This window comes from Calidris pugnax, unplaced genomic scaffold (genome assembly GCF_001431845.1).
Source record: "Calidris pugnax isolate Ruff unplaced genomic scaffold, ASM143184v1 scaffold39, whole genome shotgun sequence".
NCBI classification, from domain to species: Eukaryota; Metazoa; Chordata; class Aves; order Charadriiformes; family Scolopacidae; genus Calidris; species Calidris pugnax.
The window spans coordinates 8,481,121-8,507,715 of NW_015090828.1; the positions used below are offsets into that span (position 1 = coordinate 8,481,121).

Below are 26,595 nucleotides of genomic sequence, written 5' to 3' on the forward strand. Positions count from 1 at the left end.
TGGATGCATGTGTTGCTATGGGCCAGGGCAGCAGGTGTAGACAGGTGTAGCTAATATATAGAGTAGTGATATATTATTGTTTTTTTTTTTTTCTGACTTCTCCAACTGTGGGGCTAGTCCTTACGGAGCAACCCCTTGCAGCCAGGCATCTGCAAAGGAAAAAGAGAAAAAAAGAAAAAAAAGGATAAGAAAAAAGAAAAAGAGAAAAAAAGAAAAAAAAGGATAAGAAAAAAGAAAAAGAGAAAAAAAGAAAAGAGGATAAGAAAAAAGAAAAAAAGAGAATAGGAAAAAAGAAAAAGAGAAAAAAGGAAAAGAGGATAAGAAAAAAGAAAAAAAGAGAATAGGAAAAAAGAAAAAGAGAAAAAAGGAAAAGAGGATAAGAAAAAAAGAAAAAAAGAGAATAGGAAAAAAGAAAAAGAGAAAAAAGGAAAAGAGGATAAGAAAAAAGAAAAAAAGAGAATAGGAAAAAAGAAAAAGAGAAAAAAGGAAAAGAGGATAAGAAAAAAAGAAAAAAAGAGAATAGGAAAAAAGAAAAAGAGAAAAAAGGAAAAGAGGATAAGAAAAAAGAAAAAAAGAGAATAGGAAAAAAGAAAAAGAGAAAAAAGGAAAAGAGGATAAGAAAAAAAGAAAAAAAGAGAATAGGAAAAAAGAAAAAGAGAAAAAAGGAAAAGAGGATAAGAAAAAAGAAAAAAAGAGAATAGGAAAAAAGAAAAAGAGAAAAAAGAAAAAGAGGATGAGAAAAAAGAAAGAGAAAAAGAAAAAGAGAAAAAAGAAAAGGGGATAAGAAAAAAAAAGAGAATAAGAAAAAAGAAAGATAAAAGAAAAAGAGAAAAAAAGAAAAATATGATAAAAATAAAAAGAGGATAAGAAAAAGAGGATGAGAAAAAGAAAAAGAGGATGAGAAAAAGGATGAGAAAAAGAAACAAGGATAAGAAAAAAAAATAAAAAGAGGATAAGAAAAAGGAAAAAGGATAAGAAAAAGAAAAAGGTGACAAGAAAAAAAGAAAAAAGGATCAGAAAAAGGGAAAAGAAAAAGGAGCGGCAGCCAGCAGCGTTTTGGAGCTTTCCATTCCGCTTCTGCTATTTTTGTTTTGGTTTTTTTTTTTTTTTTTTTTTTTCTTGCCCAGGGCCGGTCCCGCTGCCGGAAGGGAAGCGGCGGCGCCCCCGGAGCCGGCCGCTCCCTCCTCGGGCCGGCGGGAAGGGGAGGGCCGGGAGCGGAGCCGGGAGCGGGGCGGCAGGTGCGGGGATGGCGGCGGGGGACGCGGAGGAAGTGCGGTACTGCGGGAGGTTCTCCTACCTCTGCCTCAAGCTCACCCTCATCGTCTACTCCACCACCTTCTGGGTGAGCCCCACGCCTGGGTTGGTGGGTGGGTTGGGTGGGTGGGGAAGCATCGGGGAGGAGGTTGCGTGGGGTCCCCACCACCACCACCACCTCCTTCATCTCCTTCATCTCCTTGTTCCTGGTGCCTTCCCGAGGTTTTGCAACCATTCGTGCTTTCCCCGGGCACACCTGTGGCTGTGGGTGTAGCTGCCCTGGGGACCGACGGACTGGTTTCGGCGGATAAGAAAAAAAAATAATAAATAAAAATAAAATGATGTAGGCATCTAGTAAAATACTGCTCTTTCCCCCAGGCAAACAAAGCCTTTGCCCTACAGCCGGCCATCCCTAGGTAGGAACAATCCCACACCTTGGCTGGGTGATACTGTGAAGCTTGCTGTGGGGTAGAACCCACGTGCCAGCTTCTGAAAGTGATGAAAATCCCCAGCTTTTGGGTCCAGATAATTACTGCTGACTTCTCAAATTTACCCGGACCGCCGCAGTTTCTAAAGGTGCTTCTCCAAGCTCTGGGAGGCTGGGGGTGATGCTGTGCTGGCTCCAGGCTGTGCCCATGTAGGAGATGCTCAGGCAGGGTTTCCTTCTGCCTCTTGGAATTTAGAAGGTGCTTAAGCTCTTGTTCTGCCCCGATTCTGTGGCAGGAGACGTGGTGGTTGGAAGGTGGGAGCTTGAAGCTTTTGGCCTCTTGCCTGGGAGGGAGAGGTGTGGATCTGCCAGGCTTGATAGTAAGAACCTGATTAAAGCTGCGATGGTGAAGGATGAACAAAAATTGAAATGCGAAGCGTTTGGGTGTAATTCAGGCTTTTGGGGGATCCTGGGTTTAGTTTGGCTTTCCTTATCAAACAAACAGACCGAGGAAGCCCCTTGGGTTTGTACTCCTGAAGTTTCCTGGTGTTACTCCACGGCAGCTATTCCGCAGGTGCCGGTGTCAGAAGAGGGAAATTTGTTGCGTTTATTTTTCAAACCTTTCTTTTTTCTTTTTTTGTTTTGTTTTGTTTTGTTTTTTTGGATCCTGGGTATAGTTTGGCTTTTCTTAGCAAACAAACTGACCGAGGAAGCCCCTTGGGTTTGGGCTCCTGAAGTTTCCTGGTGTTACTCCATGGCAGCTATTCCGCAGGTGCCGTTGTCAGAAGAGGGAAATTCGTTGCGTTTATTTTTCAAACCCTTCTTTTTGGTTTTTTTTTTTTGTTTGTTTGTTTGTTTTTCCAGCATGTCCTCCAGGAAGGACCGTGCGTGTCGTTTGTCACCTCTGCCTTTTCCCACCGGCGAGCCGGGGCCCTGCCTGGTGGGGCTGTAAGAATTAATCTGGAAAAAAAGAAAAAAGGGGCCCTTCTGAAACCTTTCTCTGAGCGTCCCCAGAGCACAAAAGCCCCTTTCAGGCAGCCCGAGGAGTTTATTTACTCTTTGCAGTTGCTTGCTCTGGATTTTCAATGCTCTGCCCTTGTTTATGGCCAAGTGCTGGGCTGGGGAGGAGGGGGGGGGATGGAGGGAAGAGGAAGAGGAGGAAGAGGAAGGATGGGTGCTGCCGGCGTTGGGGCCAAGCACACGCCGGGTTGTGTGAGGAGGCACGGCACGTGGCCCTCCCTCTGGAAATTGTCTTTTATTCTAGCTTAGTGGAGCAGATCTCATTAGCTGTAAATATCAGCCGTTGGTGCTTTTTTTTTCAGCTGCGCTAGTCTTCCCCACTTCTTTTTTTTTTAATTATCTTTTTTTTAAGTGGTGTCAGGGGATGTAAAGATCGGCTGTGGAGTATTGGCTTGCTTAAATCTTGTGCGTTTTGTGGTGTTCTGCTGCTTTTTGGGGCTTTGAGGTAGGGGATGCTGTCGGTTTCCTCTCTTGCCTTGCTGCTCCTCTGGTACATTTGGGGACTGATGAACACCCCAGGGTCACTTAAAACCAGCAGGAACTAAATAACTAAACGTCAGCATTATCCAAAAGCAGAAAGGAAATGAAAGCACCGTGGGAATGATGGAGGGGACTTTTCCTGCTGTCTCTTCCCACGTCACCCCTGGGGGGGTTTTCTTAAAAACTGGTTGTCACTGTAACTTTTCCAGGCAACTGTTTCGTTGGCAAATGAGGCTGTAATGTCATTTTTGTTTCCTGGCTGGGACAACACCCAGCATTTTTAAAAAGGGGGTGCTGTTGTTGATTGGGTGCTTTGTTTAAGAGTAGGTTTTGTAAACACCGGGGTTAAAAGCATTACTTAGAAAGAAATGCTTTTCCTTTCTCTTGGGAAAGTGACCTCCCTGCGTGCAAAAGCCCCAGAGAAGGACCCTAATTTTTTTTGCTGGTGGACACCTCATTTAATGAGAGTCAAGGCCAGCTGATTTTTCCTGTGGACGTGGGGTGAATTGCCAAGTCAGGAGCTGTTGTGGAGGACACAGGATGTAAACAGTTCGTGTGTTGGTGGGATACCTACGTAAAAAGTGGAGTTTCCAGCCCTGGTCACAGGAAGGGAGAAGAGACAGGAGTCTCTAAGTTAGCACATCTGCTTGGCCTAAGTAACGACTCTTACTGGTTTGACCATGTTAAAAAGTTTAAAAGATTTTTATTAAGTGCTTTAAAAAAAAAAAAAAAGAAGGTAATAAAAGCCTAAATCCTGCTTGTGAGGAATAAGGATTTTAATTGTGTGGTTTAGGTTGGATTCCCCCCACTCTCCCAGTAATTTTTATGCTTCAAAATCTGTATAAAACTTGGGGAAAGTGTGTGTGTGTCTACCATAGGGTAGGTCAGCCTGAGGTTTGGTTTTTTTTATTTGGCACGTGCCTTCTGAACCCCATGGTTTGCCAAACTGTTCATTTAGGCTTGCTTGGAAGGGGTTTGATTAGAGAGGTATTTTGTAGCCCTCTTTTTTGGGAGTGAAGTAATTTTAGTGCCTAGTATCCCGAAGCCTTCCAGAGCAAGCGGCTTGGAGCGCTGAGAAGCTCCCCAGTTATCCCCCATGGGTCAAGAGAGAGGAACTTCTCAGTAAAATGTTCTAGGCTTGAAACAACACACTTGTGAAATTCAGACAATCCCCGTCAACTTTCATCCCTGTGTTTTATATCCTTTTTTTTAAAAAAAAAAAATAAAAAAATATATATTTTCTAAACAAGCAATCTACCAGGCAAGGGTTGAGCTTGTTCACAGTGAGTGCTTGCGTGAGTGTCTTTGGCTTTTGTTGTTGTAGTTTGGTTTTTGTTTTTAATACTAGAATTCCTGAATCCCACATGCGTGTACAGTCACAAATTTTATATCCCGTAAGTGTTTTGAGTCTTTTTCCTCAGTTGTTGTAGCTGTATGGAAAAATGTCGAACGGATTTGTTTATATTGTTTTCTGCTGGAAAAGAAATTTATAATTTATTACCCAAATCATTGAATGTTTTTAAAGAATAAAGCTAACACTATGAATTGACCATTTAGTAATAAAAACCCCAATTATAGTTTTGCAGCAGAAGTGTATAAATGGTAAATGTGAGTACCTGTTATTCCTCCAGTGTGCTTTTTCTTCTGCCTTATATAATCAGTACAATTTCTGAATTTGTTGGAGGGGGAGTTAACTCTGAATTTGGTCGTATACATTTTTGAGTTGCTTTTTAATTAGCTTCAGTATACTTATTTTTATGGGTAAACTCTTCTGAGATTTCCCTTTTTTAAATGACAACGTGGTGGCATTCCTCGCCTAACATCCTTTTGTTTTTTTTATTCTTACCCGTAGAAAATCAAGAGTTTCCGGCAAGTTGTTGTTTATTTTAAGATAAACCTGTTTAAAAAAAATATTTCAACTGTTGGACTCGGGATCTTGCAGCTCAGTGTGTCGTGTGTCTTTGTGTGGGGTGTACCCTGTGAGGCTGAAAAGCTTTGTATATTTAAGAAATGGGCTCTCCTTGCTTTTGGTGTGTGGGGAGCAGAGTCGGGGTTACTGTGGAAATGCGGGGTCAGAAGTGGGGGGAACGCTGTTTATCAGGTTGCCAACGTGATTGATTAGAATCTGGGCTCTTCCCTGAGGATGTGCCTGGCTGTTGGGGTCGGCAGTAAAGTTTTTCCACTGCAATTTTCATGATTAAGTGTTGTGGGCTAATTTATTTTATTTTATTTTTTCGAATTCAGCAGAATTCAAAGCAACTTGCAGCACGCTGTACGTTTAATACCAAATTATTTTGACTTAACTGTGATTATTTGGATTAAAATATCTTTACCTTGTTAAACAAAATGCACCGCTTCTTGCTTGGCTTGTCAGTTTTATTTGGTAGTTGCTCAAGAAAGTGGCATCATTTCAAACTTGAGAATTTGGGGTTTTTTTCCTTTTTAATCCAGTGCATTTCCCCCGATGGCAGGAGGTATGGGATGGCCATATCTACTGACCCTAAATATAGCAGGAGCTGATAGGAAGGGACATTGAGGCTCTCAGAAATGGTGTAGAAAAGGTGTTGTGTTAGGGGCACGTGTGTATATACACACACACATATACATACATACATGTACACACAGAGAGAAGACAGACAGACCCACAAAGTAGGATATTAATGCCATGGCATTTGCTAGTGTAATATATGTGATCTCTGAGGAGTAATAAATTACATTTCAACCAGTGACGTATGTTTCTATTCGTTTAACTTCCAGAATGTTAAAACATGATTAAATATATTTCTGAAACGAAAAAAAATCTTTTTTTTTTTCCTAACTCAGCTGTTTTCTGCTTTAGTCTTTGAGTTGGTTTGGGTTGGTATTTTGTTTTTTTTTTTAATCCAAACTTCTGATTTGAGCGTTTCGTTGTTTATAATTAATTCTGAAGTGAGAAGTCACAGGTTCACGTGTGCTCACAAGATGTCATCTCTGTGTTTCACTGGGAGAAAGGGTAACATCTGTGTTCTTCTCTTCTTCTCTTTCAGGTGATCGGAGCCCTTGTCCTGGCGGTTGGGATTTATGCAGAAGTCGAAAGACAGAAGTACAAAACTCTAGAAAGTGCCTTTCTAGCCCCGGCAATTATTTTAATACTTCTGGGCATTATAATGTTCCTGGTCTCTTTTGTGGGTGTCTTGGCTTCTTTAAGAGACAATTTATGCCTCCTTCAAGCAGTAAGTGTCGGGGGTTTTTTATTCTCCATTTTTAAGGCTCGTTGCTTTTGCTTTTCGGTGTCACCTGAATTCAAACCCACACCTGTGTCTGCACTGAAAAATACTTTAATAAATTTGCTTTTTTTTTTTTTTTTTTTTTTTTGGTGTCACCTGAATTCAAGCCCACACCTGTGTCTGCACTGACAAATACTGTAATAAATCTGCTTTTTTTTTTTTGGATTTTAATTAAATCAGAAACTGCTTTGTGGCAGTGGTCCCCTACCCCGTGGTCTGTGGATGTCCTTCCATCAGTAGTTATCAGAAACTGCTTTATGGCAGTGGTCCCCTACCCTGTGGTCTGTGGATGTCCTTCCATCAGTAGTTCACCTTGCCAGCTGCAGGACAGGAGACAGCCTGGCGCTGGGAAATCCAGCTTTCCAAGAGTTAAGGGCTTTATGGAAAACAACCAGGAATGTGAATTATTATCAGCTGGCGTGGATCTTGTGCAAACTCAGCTGTTGACGTACGGATTGATGCCAGCCTGGCACCACGGTGCCCGCTCTTTCTCTGACCTGGCCGTGCCTCACTGGGATGGGGAGGAGGAATTAGTGCTGCCCCTTGGCCGATGGAAAAGGTGAAGTCTTGGCTGCACCTTCTCCCCATCAATTCCAGGGGTTTTCCTGAAGCTTTCATCCTGGGATGTGGAGAGATGAGTTGTGGTCTCTGGTTGTTCTCCAAAAGCTTTTTGGAGGAAACCACTGGAAAAAGAAACCCCAGTCAGGCTCATGTCCGTCAGGCTGGCGGTGGCTGGGGTCTGTCTGTCTGTCTTCAGCTGGCAAGGGGAGTGTGGTGGGGAGAAATGCATGTTAGGACATTCGCTGTGTAACACCAGAGAAGGGCCTTGAGGGGGAGAGGACAGGGACACAGTTTTTCTCCCTGAGAAGGTAATCCTAAAGGGTGAATTTTAGGGAGATTCCTGCAGAACGCTGTGGTTGCAGATAGAAGTTGTGCATGTGACCACTTAAAAATAGAGCATGAAAACGTAATTCTCACTTTCATGTCGGTTCAATGTAAAGAAATGCTAAATACATGGTATGTTACAGAGGACAAAGCAAGAGGGAAGTGTGGATTTTGAAATCAGGCTGGAATTTTACCGAGAGCCTGACCTTAGGCAGTGGTGGCTTCTTTCACTCTGAGCGTGGTGATGTGTCCTCGTCTGATGTCGAGGAGATTTTCTGTTCCCTTTGTGGCAGCAAAGTGGGTAGGGTATTTAAATGAAGAAAGCCCCTGATGTCTTCTTCTCAGGCTGATTCCAGATTTAGCAAGAGAAAAGATATCCATTCAGTGAATTTATGACACTGACAGCGGGACTGAGAGCCCAGAAATGAAACCAGCTTTTGCGGCGAAGCATTAGAGATTATTTTCAGATGAGGGATCCTAAAACTTCTTTCCTGATGAAGTTTGCCATTAAGAAGCAGGCCTGAATTCCCTTAACAGCCATCTTTTATGCCTAAAGAATCCTTTGGGTTGGAACAAACATTTCAAGTACTGGCAGGTCGCAGTTGCCTCGTGGTGTTGCTATGGATTTCTTCATGTTATTCATATTTTGCCTGCGCTTTGAAAAGTAGTCACAGATGCATACATTGTGGTGGCATGTGAGTGCATATATATATATATACACATGCAGAGATGAAAAAAATAAATAGGGAGCTAGCAGGTATAATTTTTCTTAGCCCTGAGCATGGTGAGTCCTGTTAGAGCCCATGGTGCAGCCTGTGTGCTCAGCTGGCTCGGTAATGGGTTCCCTCTCCTGAAGCAGCAGACTAAAAGGTGTCCAGCCCAGAATTTTGCTTTGCTTTAAGGCTGGCAATTTAGCAGAAGGTGGTTTGGATTGTCTTTAAAGCACTGCTTTACCCAAGAAATGGAACCTAGCAGGGAAGTCTTTGCAGGAAGCATAAAGACACAACGTCTGGTATGGTCCATAGGAGTCCGTTGACGTGCTGCTCTGGGATGCTGTTATGGAGAGAAGGATCTTGGCACGATAGATACATCTGTCGGTTTTCACTGAATCCCAGAATGATACGGGGTTGGAAGGGACCTCTGGAGATCATCTAGTCCAACCCCCCTGCCAGAGCAGGTTCACCTGGAGCAGGTTGCATTCAAAGCAGAAAAAGAATGTGTTTGCCAGTTGGGCAAAACCCAGAATGACTCAAATGAGGAAAAAAGACTTTATAAGAACAAAGCCATCATTTTCTATCTTTCTTTAAAATGACAGTTCACGTGCAGAAAGCCAAGTGTGTTGGCAATTGAACGTTACAGACTTAAGGCAGCTAATTGAAAGAGTAATTGGGATTTGTTGTGTTCATGGTCTCACTTGCGATCGTTTTTCTGCAGTTCATGTACATTCTTGGTATCTGCTTGCTGATTGAGCTGACTGGTGGAGTGGTGGCCCTGATCTTCAGAAACCAGGTGAGCTGCTTGCATTTAGGCTTTGCTCACCAAGAACCTCACTCGCAATCCCCAGAGTTAGGGCTGCTGAGCAAATAAAAAGCCTTAGAATTGTCACCTGAGCACTAATTGATGGAAGCCTGAAGGCAAGTCCAGACTTTTCAGGGTGTTTCGTGTTGGGGTATGTGTGGGATTGGCCACCTGTTCTGCAGATGAAATCCAGATTAACGAATTTGGAGAAAATCTGGTAACTAAGAATGTGCAATACAGGTAAAACGGGTTTCTAGCTCTTGGTGTATGACAAAGTGCTTTCTTCTCATTTGCCTACTGGGTCTCAGACTGCTGATTTGGGAATTTTCCAGCGGGATTGGGGAACTTTGTTTTGTTTTTTTTTTTTTTGTGGCTAAAATGTTTTACCTTACCTAAAGGACAGCTCTTCCATGCCCACGTCCGTGAGCAACCTCACTAATTTCTGTAGGAGACCCCGTCATTCACAAGTGTGCTATAATTACATAATTAATTTCTCTAAACAGAAAGAAGCAGAGTTTTTTGGTGGTGTTAGAAAAGTTTTAAAACTTAAATGTGTTCACCGTTGCAAGGAGTAGGTTTCTATGCTTTGATTTTTTATTTTTTTTTCCCAAATCTGGCAAAATACGAGCGTTGAAAGGAGATGCTAAATAATAAGACCTCTTCCCTCCCCACCCCAATCCTACCAATCTCATTTCCACAAAAAGGACTCATACCAACTATGTTATGTGTTGTTTAAAAAAAACCTAACAAGCTGTAAAAAAAGTTTATTTTTTTTTTTTTTAAATAATGACTGATTGTTATTTTGAAGCAGTATTATGTTTTCCCTAGCTAGTGTTTTCTTCTTACTCTGTGCTGGAAGGGAGTTGTGAACTTGTGACAGCAGGGGATGAGTTATCTCCATTTCCAGAAGCTGTCACCGTAGGTGTCGCCTTGGCCCCACGCAAGGATTTATTCTGCATTGTGGTGGGGATGCCAGGCTCAGCTGAAGGGAGCAGATCAGCCTGTCCGGTGCAGGAGTGTGGGCATCACGGGATGCAGAGAATGTGGCTGACTGAAAATTAAGCAGATGCCAAAGAGGGTATTTGCTGAGAGGGCGAGGAATAATTGCTGTTGACTTTTGGGCAAAGAAAATGAATTGTTGTGGTTTTTGTGCCGTAAGCGTTTTCCCTGACACGTGTATGGGCTGCCTGAGCAGGACAGCTACGCTCAGGGACAGGTTTGGTTTGCTCTTTTACAAGGTTAATGGAGAAGCTGGGGTTAGTAGGGGGAGGAGAAGGAAGTACTTAATAAAAGCTTAGGGTAATAGCTTTCATTTAAATGTTGATTGTTTTGCATGTCTCACTGGTTTTTCCAATTTCTTTCTCTATTTCCTTCTCAAATCTGTTGAGTGTGAGGTGGCACAGGCAGCACGGGAGAAGTTGGCGTGTTCCTTCTCGGCCAGTGAGGGTAGTCCTGCAAAATCCATCCTTATTTCTAACCACTGAATGCCATGATTGTTTTTGTTCTGTTTTCCTTTAAAGTGTTGCAGTTTGTAACGCTGAGAAAACGGGCAGGTGTATTCCAGGTTTCTTTCTGATCATTTTAGCAGCTGGGTTGAAAGGGAAGTTGCTGTGTTCTGCTTATGTTTAGTCTCAATTTTTTGTTGTGTTATGGTGGTGCTGGATGTTGAAAAACAAATACTCTTTATTTTTTGCCTCATCTTCTAAGCTTCAAAAGTGTTTTGTTGGTTTAATTTCTAATATGCCAAACTGAGGAGGTACCATTTTATATCTGCCACCACTCATCTGCCATATTTCTCAAAATCATGACTGTAAAACATACAGATAATGAGATATTTTCTACTTTTTTTCTGCTTAAGGTGGAATAAAGCTCATATCTGGCAATTATGGATTCCATGGAAAGTTAAATTCATGGAAAATGAAATTAATGGAAGATGGTGGTCAGGGAGACAGCTTGTGTTGCCCCGGGACGGTGCCAAGACCCATCACCCAAACCCACTGCTCTGTTACCCAAAAAACAATGGGGATCCCCAGATCCCAGTGGGGAGGGATCCTGCCTTCCCATTCTCAGCCTGGGGGGCAACGGGGCCATCTCTGGGAGATGTTTGGAGAGCCTGAGGGAAGCAGCACCTCGCTGGAGAGGTGTCATGCTGTTACCACTCCTCAGCACAAAGCCAGCAGTGGGGAATCTTCCTTAAAAAGAGAACTGGGGGTCAGTCTCTGCAGGACTGTGCTGTGATTGTTTTTTAATTTTTTTTTTTTTTTTTTAGCTGGTATTTGTTTTTCCTTAAAAAGAAAAAAAGCCTTTCCTCTTGTGCTCCTCAATTACACTTGTCACTTTAACCTGTTCTTTTAGTTTTGTTTCAGCCTGCGTAGCCTATAAATCTTGTCTTAATTCTGCCTTCCAGACAATCAAATTTTTGAACGATAATATAAGAAGAGGAATTGCGAATTACTACGATGATTTAGACTTCAAGAACATCATGGACTCTGTTCAAAAGCGGGTTTGTGGTTTATTTTTGTTTTGTTTTGTTTTTTCCTGGGACTAATTCAGTGCTGAGGTGTGGTAGGTCCTGGGTGACAGCTTTGATTTTTTTTTTTCCAGTGATGTGATAATCAAATTCTTACTGGTGAGGGGGAGGAGATCTCCTGTGTCATCTGTTATGGCGTTGCTGCAGGCAGGGCTCCTCCAGCATCCCAGCTGGGATTTGAAGCCCTCTAAATCACCACAAGGAGCTGGGGGGGCAAAATACAGCTTTTTGCCATGGTAGGTGTGATACAGATGCTCAGGGCCAGATCCTGCAGATGTGTGGGCTTATAGGGGCCCCACAACTGGATTCAGACAAATTCAGCCCAAATCCCACCCAAGCTCTTGTGCTGAATGTTTATAAGGGCTGGTCCAAGACATTCAAAAGCATCTCATTAACAGGAGGCACGGGATAAAGAGAAATTAGGTGGCAATTAGGATGTTTGAACATGGACCGTTGTCTTTTCACTTGAGGGCACGTAGCAAGCTTTTTTAACGAGGGAGTTATTCAAAGGAGATGCCCGTGGAAGTGCATATACCTGTAATTAAAATTCAGAAATTGTGTTGAGCACAGCTGAGCATTACTTAACGGCACGTGTAGTTGACTCAACGGCCTTATATTTTTTTAAGGCTGGTGCGTTGAAATGTTTATTGGATTATTGAAGAGCTGTGCCGTGCAGTTCAGAGACTATAGAAGAAGCAGAAAATGTTCAGAAATGTGATGTCAGGGCCCATGTGATGTCAGGGCCCATGCCAAATAATGATTTAAAAAAATAATATAATTTAACTTAGGAAGTGATATGTATATTTTATGACATCGTTATGGAGATGGCAGCCTGCTTTGAAAAACAAAGTTAGAATGGAAAGTTTGTCAAAAGCACACCATCCTGAGGAAATTTTGTCATTAGGCTTCATAATGCTTTAAAGTTTCCATGCACTGCCCAAAATTATGTATACATACAGCGAATATACATTTTAGTGATTAAATGAACTGCTTTTCCCCCTTCCTTTTACTCTATAAAGTGAATATTTGTATTAAGTCAGTGTAAACTTACAGTATTTGTTTGCCAGATCTCAGTTCTACTAAATTACACCCAAAATGTTTTGGTGATATTTTTTTAATGCCTTATAACAACACTTGTCTTTTAGGCTGATGTAGAAATGTAGTCACAAACTTTAAAAAAAAAAAAAAGAAAAGGAAGTATATTACAGCTGGAGGTGGAGTGAATGTAAAAACATTGCTTAATGATGTCCAGACCTGAAAAGATAATTTTTCAACTCGGAAAAGATGGGAGGTGGAACTTAGCACTGAGCGCTGTGCTCTGGCACCCTGGGGAGCAGCTTGATGAGTGACGAGGGAACGCTACCTATAGCTTAACTATTTTCAGTTGTATCTATCATGTACATTCATATGTGCCTTGCTGATCAAATGACAGGATTGCTGGGCGCTCTTAAAATTGTTTTATTTCATTCTCACTTTGTTTTCTACTTATTAGAAGAGTTCCTGTTAAGATAACGATATTATTTTTTTTCCATTTGCCTTTTGTGCCTTTTTTTTTTTTTCCCCCCAGTTTAAGTGCTGTGGTGGGGAAGATTACAGAGATTGGTCACAAAATGTATACCACGACTGTGCAGCGCCGGGACCGCTGGCCTGTGGGGTGCCCTACACTTGCTGTGTCAGAAATAAGGTAAGTCCCAATGCTGGCATCTCAGCCTGACTACCAGTCTGTGATGAACTGGTATTAACTGGTGCTGGCAGCGCTAGAAGCAGGCATTAAATTCCATGTGAATGTGGTTTTATATAAATTTTAGCAGTTTTAATGCACGTCTCTCCATTTGAGGGATGGACATAACGCTGAATTTGATAAAGAACTATTCCTCACCTTAAAACCAGTATGGGCAGTCCCTGCCTCACTGGGTTTTGGTCTTTGATCTGAACACAGGACAGAGAAATTGAGTATGTTTAGGAGCAGAGGCAGTAGAGCTCATGATGAATAACCTCTCGGTGCCTGTTCTGTGCTGCCCTTTCAAAGCCTGCCTTGAGCACGGCTGTTTTAATTAAAAAAAGGAAAAATAAATGCAGTAATTGTGTCAGTAATCCTGCTGAGAAATGTGTATAATATGAAGGTGTTTATTGCGTGTGCTTACACGTTTTTGGAGTATGAGAAAGACTCTGTTTAAATCTGTGCTGAGCTTTGATTTATTCTCAGAAACCAAAGCTAAACAGTTACGCTTTTAAGTCTTAGGTGTTTGAGAATAAGAAAACCGTGGACATGAAAATAGTATCTGCTGATCCACAGCTGCACTGAGCAGAAGAGTTCAGGATTTTGCCCTCTTTTGATGGTAAAGGAAGATAGAGCTGTCTAGTGAAGCAATCTGTCCTTTTAATGGTTGTTCAAGACACTGCTTGTTTTTCTGTAGCTCTCGTTTCTCTGTTGAAGTCGTGATTTAAAATGTTAGTTGATGTGTGTGGAAATACAGCAGTACTGTGAAGGCAAAGCTCTGCAAGAACCAGTGACATCTAATGCCCCGTGCCTTCCCAGCTGCAGCACAGATAATCAAACACATTGAGGATTTCAAGTGCAACCTGTCAGGCAGGAACGTGCCAAAATGAAAATTTCTCTGAAGAAAACAGGGAGTACATTATCTGTATGCTGAATTGGCAACTGCAGAATTGGGGACAAGACTACCTGTAGCCTAAAGGTAGCCTGCAAAGTGTTAAGCTCAGAGAAGTTAATCAAAAAATAAGGAGAAGCCCGAAAATCATAGAATCATGGAATGGTTTGGGTTGAAAAGGACCTTCAAGATCATCCAGTTCCAACCCCCTGCCCTGGGCAGGGACACCTCCCACCAGACCAGGTTGCTCCAAGCCCCATCCAGCCTGGCCTTGAACCCCTCCAGGGATGGGGCAGCCACAGCTTCTCTGGGCAACCTGGGCCAGGCTCTCACCACCCTCACAGTGAAAAATTTCTTCCTTCTATCTAATTTAAATCTCCCCTCTTTCAGTTTCAAACCTTTACCCCTCATCCTATCAGCACATAACAAGCAGACTTCTTATTTTTTAAGGCTGGGCTGTTCAGCAAGAAGCTGCAGTGTGTTAGGGCTTGTGGCTTTGCTGCCCTGGGATGCCATTGATGTGCCCTGTGACATCCAAGCAGCACGTTGGCGTGTTCGACAGGGTGGCACTAACACCCCTGGCTGTACAGCTGGCTGGCTCAGGGAAAAAAAAAAAAAAATCCCAACCAGAAGATGCATAAATCTTCCGTGTTTGACAAATGCTTCCAAATACAGGCTGGTTTCTGTCCTGGAAAGCTACAGATATGGTTTGTGATTACTCATTCACTTTGTAGTCATGGAAAACTCCTGCTAATGTCGGGGGTTGGATCCTGGTCCTCTTAAAAAGCCCTGTGCTAAGACGAGCCAGGCTCATGTGGGGGGAGCAGGGATCAGAAGGGACTATTTTCAAGTCAAAGTATTTATTAAGTACTTATGCTAGTGTAGCAGATAAAAATTCATCCCAAATGCTCATAAACCTCTGTTTCTGATGCCTTTCTCTCTGTTGCATACGTTTTCTTGTTCTGTGATTAGCAAAAAAAACTCCACAGACATCACTACATCTTGCTTAATTTAGTGAGAGGGTATATCAAACCCCAGAGTTTGCTCTGTCTTATTTTCCTGATGTGCATATTCTCATTTTCCTCCATGTCTTTGGCTGCCTTTGATGCTGGTGAGCTCTATGTGGGTTGATGTGAAGGACAGTATTTTCACGTTGGCTTTGCCAGGCTAGGTAGAGCTTCAGGATGTGAGCAAAATATTAAGCGGCCACAGAAAATGCATTAGTAATCTGTAATAAATGCAAGCACTCAGTCTTTTTTTTTTTAAAATGTATGAATCTTATATATATTATGATATATATAAAAACATATTCTGCTAGAGTAAATTTGGTCTCATAAAATGTTCATGTAAGCATTCGTATTATTGGCTGTTATTTGAGTTTCGGATATTCCCGAGCTTAAGTTTGTCATCGTGATGGTATGATGGCTGTGTTCCTCCCTGGTTTTCTTAATGTGTTAAGTTATTAAGGCCGTAAAATTAAACCCAGCTGTTTCTTCTGTGGAAACAGCTGTGGCACACAGCCCCGTTGTAGCTAGCTTTGGTTTCTGATGCCACGCTGGTTTTGCTGGATAGATACGGTTCAAATAGTCTTGTGTCGTGACACACTGGCACTACTGATTTCTCTGAAATCACGTCGAGCTCGATCTACATCTGACCCTGGGGGTTCAGGGTAGAAATCAGTGCTGGATGGGCCAGTAATCCCCTGGTGTTGCTTTTAGATGGGCTGGTGCCGAGGTTGGTGCTGTGGCTTTTGCCGGTATGGGCAGAGGTGTGGGGCTGGCCAGTTGGGGGGCAACCGATGCCGCTGGGCTGTATCTGTGCCGTGACTCCTGCTGGTACCAGTGGGGCCAGTGTGGCTTGGCCAGTTGTTGGTGTTTCTGCTGTCTTTGATTTCACCTGAGGGACATGAGTAGCAATATTGCACGTCGCGTAATATTCCTGCACTGATGTTTAACAAAAAAACCACCCATGCAACAGGTTCGGGAAAATTGACCACAAAAATCATGACTGAGTGAAAGTAACGTTCATTCTCTAACCAGCCCAAAGGTTTTCCATCCCCTAGCTCCCATGGCATCACTTTGGCATAATCACTAAAGGGTGAAGTAAACTTTCCCCAGGTGAAGCTGAAAGTGTACTTAGTAAAAGACTCTATCGTGTGATGCCCCAGATATACAGGTATATCCAATAATCATATTATACGTCTGAAGGCAAATCCACACCAAAATAGCACACTTGACCCACCGCATCCAAAAAGAAGAAATAAACCAGGCAGTATATTCTGCCAGTTGAGCACCACTGCATCAATTAACTTCATAGAGGCACGATATAACTTTTCACGTAAGAACGACGTGATATGACCCGTCTATTCTCCCTGAGGAAGCTGGAGTTCAAACTATTCAGGCAATCTGTCAGAGCTCTGGTCAAGCTCTGCTCGTGCCCCACATAAATCTGTCGTGGTTTAGGCTGAATCAAGCAATGACTGGTGAAAAATACTCTCTCCCCACCTCTCGCTCGCAGGAGAAGAGGAGGAGAGATAAAGAGATTTACGAGTTTAGAAGGAACTAAACTACTTTAATGAAATACTAACAATAAAAGAAAAAGGAAATAATGAAATAGATACAATATATACAAAACCATATCAAGCTCCCTGGATGATGTCAGCAGCAGACATTGGGGAAGTCCAACCTAGATGATTCTATGATTCTGAGTCCCAGACTGAACTCAGTGATGGATGGGAACTGGATTCCCCCAGACTGAACTCAGTGATGGGTGGGAATTGGATTCCAGATCTGGGTTCAGAAACGCACGGATTGGAATCGAAGGCAGATGAACAGACAGGGTCCTCTTCAGCTGTTGGCCATGGAAGAAAGAGGCTGACCCTTGGATCCCTCAGCTTTTATACTGAGCATGGGGCAGATGGGATGGAATATCCCTGTTGGTCAGGTTTGGGTCACCTGTCCTGTCTGCTCCTCCTCATAGGTGGGACCCCTCTATGATTTTCCGTTTCCAACCGTCCAATGGGGTAAATAATGAAATTAGCTGACCTTGGTTGTTATAGCAGTAAGTATAAGCAAGACGATTTTCAGTTTCCAACCATCCAATGGGGCAAATAATGAAATCAGCTGACCTTGGTTGTTATAGCAATACTGTTGGCCATGGAAGAAAGAGGCTGACCCTTGGATCCCTCAACTTTTATACTGAGCATGGGGCAGATGGGATGGAATATCCCTGTTGGTCAGGTTTGGGTCACCTGTCCTGTCTGCTCCTCCTCATAGGTGGGACCCCTCTATGATTTTCCGTTTCCAACCGTCCAATGGGGTAAATAATGAAATTAGCTGACCTTGGTTGTTATAGCAGTAAGTATAAGCAAGAGCCTCTCTGCGTCCTGTTCCTTGGCATGAAGTACAAACATTGACCTTATCACTCTGAGAACGAGCAGTTTTCTGCACAGTATGCTGAGTTAGAAGAGGCCCAGCTAAAAAGTAAAATTGATTTTCCGTTTCCAACCGTCCAATGGGGTAAATAATGAAATTAGCTGACCTTGGTTGTTATAGCAGTAAGTATAAGCAAGAGCCTCTCTGTGTGTTGTTCCTTGGCATGAAGCAGAAACATTGGTCTTATCACTCTGAGAACGAGCAGTTTTCTGCACAGTATGCTGAGTTAGAAGAGGCCCAGCTAAAAAGTAAAATTACTGAATGGAAAATTGGTTCTGTTTTGCTGTTCACTGGGTGAACAAAAGAAGAGTAAAAAATTTATTTTTTTGTGATTTTCGTTTTCTGCTATAGTTTATATTTGTTTTCTTCCTTTCAGACAGACATCATCAACACTATGTGTGGATACAAAACGATTGACAGAGAGGTAATGTAACCAGCATCCATCCTGTCGTGGCAAAGGGTTGGGCTTCTCTGCATTTTTTTCATCAGTTATAAAACTGTCTTCTGCATACGTAATTCTACCAGACAGTTAAACCAGTAGTTAAAATTATTTTATCTGGAGTAGCTTTCACATATTAAAAAAAGTAATCTTGTTTGATTGTAGGATCTTCCTTTCCTTCGATCTTCCTTTCCTTCTATCTTCCTTTCCTTGTATCTTCCACAATTCCTCATTTGACGTGCATGAAGCGTTCCTTCCCAGAGCTCCCCACCCATTACACTAATTGCACAGTTAATACATGGTCCAATCCTTTTAAATGGGGACTTGGATTGGGGAAAGGTTTTAATACCAAAAAGCCAAAGTTTCTCACTGAGTAAAATTGGTTTCAATAAAGCCGACTTAGCCGTTTCTAGCTATTTTATATCCCAGTAGTGGGTGTTCTATTTTTAAGCCTGCTAATAATTATTCTTGGAAGAGGAGTGAGACTTCCCAGCCCTCTTCTCACTCTGGGAGTGGGATGGGACCCCATCCTCCGTCCGTTTTTTCCCTCCTGGGAATAGCCTGGTGACTCCAGAGTAGAGACTGCCAGCTCAAGGCACTAAACGTGGGGTGATTAAGCAAGGAAATCAGTAATTGGATCCACTGCAAGTTCTCCACTCCTAGCTTTGGAGTGGTGCAAGGGGTTGGTCTAAAAAAAAGCCCCTCTCCCAGCTCATTTGAAGCACTTGGCGCACAATGCCAGCCTCAGTTGTTGGTTTTTGGGATTACCGGTTATCTTTACATATGACCTGTCTTCATTTGGATTCATTGATTTATGGCTTAATCACCTCAAGGCTCCAGCCTGGCTCTAATGCCCAAAGCACTTAAGCATATGCTTAATTTTACCCCATTCATCTGCTCAGGACTCTTTGCAGTCTCAAGTGCTTTCTATATTATGGGTTGGGGTCACGGTGCAGCACAGCTTGTGGGACTGAATCTGAAATCCTCTTGTTCCTGCCCTTTTTAGAGTCTATTGCAAAGCACTTGGTCCACGATTTGTGCTTCTCTGCTGCTGCGCTTTCAACTTGGAAGCAGAGGTAGAAGCTAAAGAGAGACTTCTCTGCTTTCCAAGTGGCCAAAAATGAGAATGGGATGCATTTCTTTTAGAAAAGTAGTTGCAAAAAAAAAAAAAAAAAGGTTTAAAAAATAAAATAACTTGTTCAGGTGGGGAACAACTTAAAAAAAGACTGAAGAATTAGTGATGAAGTCTTTGTCAAATTTAGTGGGTTTAAAGAGATGGGAAGAAGAACCAAGTTTGCCTCCCTGAAACTGGAATTGCCACGTGTTAACTGTATCATACACCAGTATGACTGCTTGTTTGAGTATCTGCTTTGACATTTTGCAGCGCTTGAGTGTTCAGAATATTATATATGTCCGTGGATGCACGAATGCAGTGCTAATTTGGTTTTTGGACAACTACAGCATCATGGCTGGTGTGCTGCTCGGCATATTGCTACCCCAGGTAAGAAGGGGCCAGCGCGTTGTCCATTAAAGGGAGTATCTGATTTGTCTGACTATATTTAATTGTCATTTTAAACTTAAATTTAACATAACTTACGAACTGAGGGAGCATTCTGGTAATTTGGTAGCATTACTGTGATATATTGCAGGGTTTGGTGGGTTAATTTGGTTTCGCTTGGGGTTTTTTGAGTCCTCTCCTCCCCCTGGCTGTGTCCACAAAGGCTTTCCAATGCTCCAAGGCACAGGTTTGGTTAATTTTCTGCTATATTAGCTCTTCACAAAAACATTCTGTTTATACCCCTGTATGCAAAGAACAATAACAATGTGAGTTTCTGTATGTATACGTACTGCATATCTGCCCCTGTATCTGACATACAGAATCACAGAATGCTATGGGGTGGGAAGGGGCCTCTGGAGATCATCCAGTCCAACCCCCTGCCAAAGCAGGTCCACCCAGAGCTGGTTGTACAGGAACGTGTCCAGGCGGGTTTGAATGTCTCCAGAGAAGGAGACTCCACCACCTCCCTGGGCAGCCTCTTCTGGGGCTCTGCCACCCTCAAAGTGAAGAAGTTCCTCCTCATGTTTAGATGGAACTTCTTATGTTCAAGTTTGTGCCCATTCCCTCTTGTCCTGTCCCTGGGCACCACTGAAAAAAGACTGGACCCTTCTTCATGACACCCACCTTTTAAGTATTTGTAGGCGTTGATCAGATCCCCCCTCAGCCTTCTCTTCTCCAGACTAAAAAGGCCCAAGTCCCTCAGCCTTTCCTCCTAAGAGAGATGTTCTAGGCCCCTCATCATCTCTAGCCCTCTGCTGTCCCCTCTCCAGCAGTTCCCTGTCCTTCTGGAACTGGAGAGCCCAGAACTGGACCCAGTGCTCCAGATGGGGCCTCCCCAGGGCAGAGCAGAGGGGCAGGATGACCTCCCTCCACCTGCTGCTCACACTCTTCCTGATGCCCCCCAGGATGCCATTGGCCTTCTTGGCCACAAGAGCACATTGCTGGCTCATGGCCATCCTGGTGTCCACCAGGACTCCCAGGTCTTTCTCCTCAGAGCTGCTCTCCAGCAGGTTACCCCCAACCTGTCCTGGTGCAGGGGGTTATTCCTCCCCAGGTGAGGAGGAATACAAATATACGTGTACTTAATTTGTAAAAAGAGAAGTAGTGCTGGATAAGCAATACTTGATGTCTGCTGAGAGATGCCCCTTTCCTTTTGCAGTTCCTGGGTGTGTTGTTGTCCTTGCTGTACATAACTCGGGTGGAAGACATCATCACCGAGCACAAGCTGAGCGAAAGGCTGTTTGAAGACGTGGGGCAAAGATCTGCCCCCGAGTTCTCCGAAGCTGGCTGCTGCATGTGCTACCCGGGGTGACTTGGGAAACCTCAAATGTGGTTAAAAAACAAAAACAACAAAAAAAGGAGAAGACAAATCCACCTGTTCTGGTTTCTGCTGGCTGTTACAGACTGGGGGGTGTAAGGAATGGGCCAGCAGACCATGGTGGGCAGGTGGGGAGGGCGCCGATCCCCCCGTAGCCTCGTTGCTCTCGGTGTGTCTGCGGCCAAAGCCACACCAGGAGGGCTCCGCGCTGCTGCCGGCGATGCTGCTGGAAGGTGGGCTTGTGGATCATTAAATCTTGGGTTGTTGGTTGTTTTTTTTTTTTTTTGGTGAATGATTGCTGAGTGATAATGCAACTGGGAAAGTGATTCTGGGACGATTTGAAGGTAGATTTCTCAGAAGAGCCTTTGCATCTTGGGATGTTGAATTTAAATGTTCATCCTTTCCAACTTCATCTTCTTACTCCTTCCAAGAAAGGATTTCTTACTGATCTACATGGTGAATATTAAACGTGTGTTTAATAAATTTTTTTAATGCTAATCTTGATGAATTTACTGACAATAATGGATGTGATGCTGAGCACTTTCGTTGCTCAGTCTTTTGTGCCTTTTAATAATGGGGCAGATGCCGACGTTGAATCAGTCAGGTAATGCTTGATATATTTTTAATGCAATTTGTTATTGTCTGGCTTTTTTATAAACTTATGGGATGTTTGAGTCTTGTATGTACTGTATATTTCCTCTTTAGTGAATTAACTAGGTGATTTATGATTTTTTTTTTGAGTTCTGTGTGTTGACATGTTTCGAAATTTGATTCTTCTTGTCAAAACAAAACGAGTAATTTAAAAAAAAAAAAAAAGAAAAGCACAAAGACTTTGTTTAAAATGCTTTTTATTTTCTTATCTAAGTTGAGCCTGAATCAAAAGATAGAAATACCTTGAGCTGTGGTTCTGGCTTGCCTTGGGGTTGTGGAGAGAGTCCCTGAAGGTGTGTGCTTTGCTTCCTTCTCTGAGTGAATCGGGGACAATTCTTGGGAAGTCACCGAGAGCTCTGGGGTTTTTGTTGTCGTTGCTTTGTCCTGAGCCTTTTCTCTGTGGCATTTCCAGCCCCAGCCAGGCTGGCATGCAGAATGCACAACCTAATTATCACCATGCTTCAAATAAACAAATCCGGGATGAGAATGAAGTGGGTTTGGTTTAGATCCTGCCTTTGGGAATCTCTTCTTTTCTGACACTCTACTGAGCCATGCAGAGGAATATCTGATATTAGACACTCCACTGAGCCATGCAGAGGAATATCTGATATTATTGTCTCCTTGCTGCTTTCCTTCTGCTTTTTTGTTTGCTTTTTTTTGGTGTGTTATGGTGTTTGGGTTTTTTTTGCGTGTGTTGTGTGTGTGTGTGATTGTTGGGGTTGTTTTGATTGTTTCTAAATTTCCTTGTCCTGGATGCGTAGTCTGTTTTCTTCAGTGCTTTCTTCCAAGCTCGGCGTTTGTTGCTTTCCCCTCTGCCTTCAACAAGGATTTCTGAGGAAGCTTCGTGCGCTTCCAGGAGCAAAAAAAAAATAAAAATGACTCATCCAGTTCAGTGTTTCTGATGGTGTCTGGGGAGAGAGATCCTGCAGCTTTATCGAGCCCATCATCTGCAGCGTGAGGTTATTTCCTACAGAGCACACTCTAGCGTTGGGTACCGCACATGGTTACGTGTTTAATTGCTCCACATCGCTGTCGCCTAAATTTTCCTGGCCTCTATCCTGAATAATGTATTGTAAATGGAAGTTAAGAAGCAAAGGTGTGTTTTAAGGGTGGATTTGTCTACAAAGAGAGGAAGGAAAAAGGGAGGGGGGCAACTTTGGAGGACTGGGCTCGACTGCTGGTGAAGGGTAGGAGGGCTGAAGATGAAATTGGTTTATTGTGGAGCTATCACAGGGAGCAGAGATGTGCCCTGACCTTCAGCAATTTGAAACTCGAATTTGAGATGGTGGGAAGGCTGTAATGAATTGTGATGGAGGGAATGAGAGAAGGCAATTTTTCTTTGATGACAAAGGTAATTTTTTCTTTCTTTACTAATAATGTCTTGTAAATGCGGTGGGGGTTTGAAGTACAAGATATCCGCAAAGCAGGAGATGACAAAAACACGGCTGAAATGTGGGTGGTTTAAATGGAACAGGGAGAGTATTTGGGAATACCAGGGAGTGGCTCTCCATTAGCGAGGAAATTTGTGGGCTGTACTGCATTTTCATCCATCCTCAGTGCTCTCTGTTATATGCTGTGTTTGGGGTGCGTGTGTGTGTGCACCTGGTAATCACAGATTAAAAAGTTGTGACTTTGTTTAATAAATGATTGATTCAAATACTATCAACCCTTCCCGTTCCTTCAGATCTGAGGAAATTACCTCTTGGCTTCCCAGGGCCATGGTGACCAGAGGGAAGGATGGTGCTGATAAGGAGGTGGCTGGAGGAGAGGGACGCAGTGGGTCTCTGCACAGCTGCCTCCAGGCACCTGAACTGTGGGAGATGGTGGAGAGACCGTGGTGGTGGGGGGTGTGAATTCACTCTTAAGCATGAGGCTTGGCTCATCTCAGTGTGCAGTACGTTGATTTTTGAGTGGGTTTGTAGCGTGCCCAGGGTGTTTTGTGTGCTTACAAATAGCTGTTTTCATCCTGACCCTGCAGGGGTGTGCTCCGTCCTGCCTGGTTCATCCACAGCAGCCAGGTCTGGGTGGGGATGTGGTGTGGCCATAGTGAACCTGCAGCTCATCTCCAGCTGGTGCCTCGCTGGTGTCACCGACACGACTGCCAGCATTTGCTTTATAATATGCACATCCCTCTGTCTACAAACAGTAGACACGACTGGAAGCAGTAGCCTACGACTGGAAGCAACTCAAAAGGTTGTCCCGGTCTGATTTATTTTTTTTTATTTGGCTGTAAGTGAAAACCACTGCAGACATGTTAGCAAAGGTCACCTGGGCTTTTCCAGACAGCGAAGTGAAAGCTGATTTTTTAAAATGGGTGAAGAAAGCCAGTCTAGTTCAACCCCTGCCTTCCTGGCGGGAGCAGCCACAGCTGGACGACTCCTCGTGGATGTATCCTTAACCTATTTTTTCAAAAAGCTCCTTGCCTGCTCTTTGAAAGACTGAGGGAACTCTGCCAAATCCCAGAACTATTATGGAAATTTTTTTTGGGAACTGGAAGCATGCGAAGGGCTGCACTCAAAAGGTTGTCCCGGTCTGATTTATTTTTTTTTATTTGGCTGTAAGTGAAAACCACTGCAGACATGTTAGCAAAGGTCACCTGGGCTTTTCCAGACAGCGAAGTGAAAGCTGATTTTTTAAAATGGGTGAAGAAAGCCAGTCTAGTTCAACCCCTGCCTTCCTGGCGGGAGCAGCCACAGCTGGACGACTCCTCGTGGATGTATCCTTAACCTATTTTTTCAAAAAGCTCCTTGCCTGCTCTTTGAAAGACTGAGGGAACTCTGCCAAATCCCAGAACTATTATGGAAATTTTTTTTGGTAATTTTAAAGTGCTCTGACAACTGCAGCCTTCCTGTGGTTCATCCCCTGTGTGCTCCTGCGTTCCCTGCCCTCTGTGGGCATTGGGCAGCTGTTTGTGCTCCCGCAGCACGGAGGGGTTTTGCACTGAGAATCACGCACCGGTCAGCAAGAAATAGAGATTTGCCTCTGTATTTTAAATAATTACAGGCCATCCAGGCTCGTGGGCGATGCAAGCTGAGGTGAGCCGAGGGCCCGGCTGGAGCATCGTGCACGGTTTATGCTGCACGACGATGTTACACGATAAAAATCTTTAATTAGTGGAGTTTCAGAGGAGAAATGCTGAGCAGCTCTCCCTCTGGTGGTGTGGGTATGTCATACCACGAGGCGCTAATTAAATCTCTGGTAGCTGTGTGTTAAATCTCTGCTCGATGGTGTCCCTATGGCACCAGGGTTTCTCCAGTGGTCCTGTCCCCTGCCCTGCTTCAAGAAGCGCCCACATGCAGGAACAGCTTCCGCAGACTTTGTTCCCCCTTCCAGAGCTGGAAATCCCTTAGTTAGCCCCAAACCTCTGCAGCAGGGCACTCACAGAATCACAGATTCACGGAATCACAGAATCACAGAATCTTAGTGGTTGGAAGGGACCTCCAAGATCATCGAGTCCAACCACAAAAAAAACCAAAAACAACAACAACGACAAAAAAACCAAAAAAACACACAACCACCACAAAAACAACAAACCCAAAACCACCACCCACCAACTAAACCCCACACCCACAACCCACCACAAGAATGACAAACCCAAAACCACCACCCACCAACTAAACCCCACACCCACAACCCCACATACTACACCCCACCACAAACCAATAATCTTGGGCACCAGAGCATGCGTAATTCTTCCTAATATCTAGTCTGAATCTCCCCTGCTGCAGCTTCATACCATTACCTCTGGTCCTGTCATCATTCCTTTGGGAGAAGAGGCCAACACCCACCTCTCTACAACCTCCTTTCAGGTAGTTGTAGAGGGCAATGAGGTCTCACTCGGGATATTCATTCCAACCTGACGTGGAAGATCAGCCTCAGAGGTGGGATAAACTAGTTTTCTACTGATGGGAAAAAATTTCAGTGTTTAAGATCTAAAAACCATTTAGCTGGTTTGTATTCCTAAGGCCCTTTTCTTCACCAGGGCTTCCCAGGGCTCGTGGTTTTCTGAACAAGCTGATTATCAACAGGTGCTTGGGTGGGTTCAGGAGTTGCTTTGGGGTAAGAAATGACCTGGTGGGTGTTTCAGGCACAGAGTGCAGGTTCTCCCACTGCCTGGGATCCTCTGGGCTCTCTCTGCTGGACCAGGGAGGTCTGCTCCACCCCGAGCACATCAGTGGCACGTGCTTTGGAGTTGCCTTGGATTTGTGTCCTTGTTTGATGTCTGTGCCTTGCTGGGGAGCGAGGGGAGAGGCCAGCATCTTCCTCTGGGGTGGTGAGAGCAGTGCTGCTCTTTAACTTGTGGAAATTGCTTTCAGGCCATCGTGCTTCTTAAAATTGACCCAGCCCTGATCTGTTTTTGAGCTTGAGGTGGGAGTGCAGCTTTCGTTTGGATTCAGCTCCTGGCCTGAAGTCTGTCTCTCCAGTTATAAGGACTAAAATTTTGCCTCACAGCAGCGATAAGAGCCCTCGGTAAAGGCAGCTGAGGATGCTCCATGAAATCCTCAGTGGAAATCCCCCGTGGAAAGTGGGTGTCCTGCCCATTTCCAGCAGGTCCCTTGAAAGAAGGTGCTTTTTTCTTCCATGGGAAGTTTTTTCCTCCATGAAGAGATAGAGGTAGGTGAAAGCTGCCATCCTGGAAAGGAGAGGAGCCGATCTGCCCGGGATGTGCACAACGGGGCAAAGCCACCTCGTGCTTCTGGGCGTTGGGTACCAATTTGCAGCTCACGCCCCCCCTGACAGTGCTCTGCCCTCCCTGGAGACTTTTTGTGGGTCAGTGCCCACGGGTGGAGGTGTTACTGCCTTGCAGCAGGTTTTGGGGATGGGGAGGCTTTGCCTGGGGAAGCACACGGAGCTGCTGGCTCTGGCTGAGCATTGCTCAGGGCAGCTCTCCCGGGATGCACTGCCTCCTCCCACTTGAGACTACAGCTTGCTGGGTCAAAATAAGCATAACACCACCCTGGGAGGTTGTTTGAAGGGTGCTGGGATGAACCAGCTGGCTGAAGGCAAGAGCCAGGAGGGGAATGGATTAGGGTGTCAGGTTGGCAGGCTCCTGACCGAGGAAGGAGCTCTCTGGGAGGTCCCTATGGAACTATGTGCAGGCACTGGCAAAGCTGCTGGAAAATATTGGCGCTTGGAGAAGTTTGTGTACAGGGCTTTGAAGTTTCTGGTGGTTTTTTGTGGTTTTTTTTTTTCAAATGTAACT

General features: G+C 43.9%; 1 protein-coding gene across 2 annotated transcripts; it reads left to right on the forward strand.

Annotated features, from left to right (window-relative positions):
- Window positions 1-1,200: 1,200 nt before the first annotated feature.
- TSPAN15 (tetraspanin 15) lies at window positions 1,201-21,899 on the forward strand. Of its 2 annotated transcripts, none has more exons than XM_014940336.1 (8): window positions 1,201-1,342; window positions 6,208-6,393; window positions 8,767-8,841; window positions 11,258-11,353; window positions 12,948-13,064; window positions 17,803-17,850; window positions 19,250-19,366; window positions 20,583-21,899. In XM_014940336.1, the coding sequence occupies exons 1-8, from the start codon at window positions 1,247-1,249 to the stop codon at window positions 20,733-20,735; spliced, it is 888 nt and encodes a 295-aa protein (XP_014795822.1). In that variant the 5' UTR covers window positions 1,201-1,246; the 3' UTR covers window positions 20,736-21,899. The 2 variants fall into 2 exon arrangements, with proteins under 2 accessions (XP_014795822.1, XP_014795824.1); XM_014940338.1 differs by lacking the exon at window positions 1,201-1,342 and adding an exon at window positions 1,684-1,830.
- The last annotated feature ends 4,696 nt before the right edge of the window (window positions 21,900-26,595 follow it).

What these genes read in the sequence shown, in the direction of transcription:
- TSPAN15 (XM_014940336.1), top strand. Translation starts at nt 1,247, where the DNA reads ATGGCGGCGGGGGACGCGGAGGAAGTGCGGTACTGCGGGAGGTTCTCC. An exon ending in TCTACTCCACCACCTTCTGG is followed by an intron (nt 1,343 to 6,207) that starts GTGAGCCCCACG and finishes CTTCTCTTTCAG; the next exon opens with GTGATCGGAGCCCTTGTCCT. An exon ending in TGGACTCTGTTCAAAAGCGG is followed by an intron (nt 11,354 to 12,947) that starts GTTTGTGGTTTA and finishes TTTTCCCCCCAG; the next exon opens with TTTAAGTGCTGTGGTGGGGA.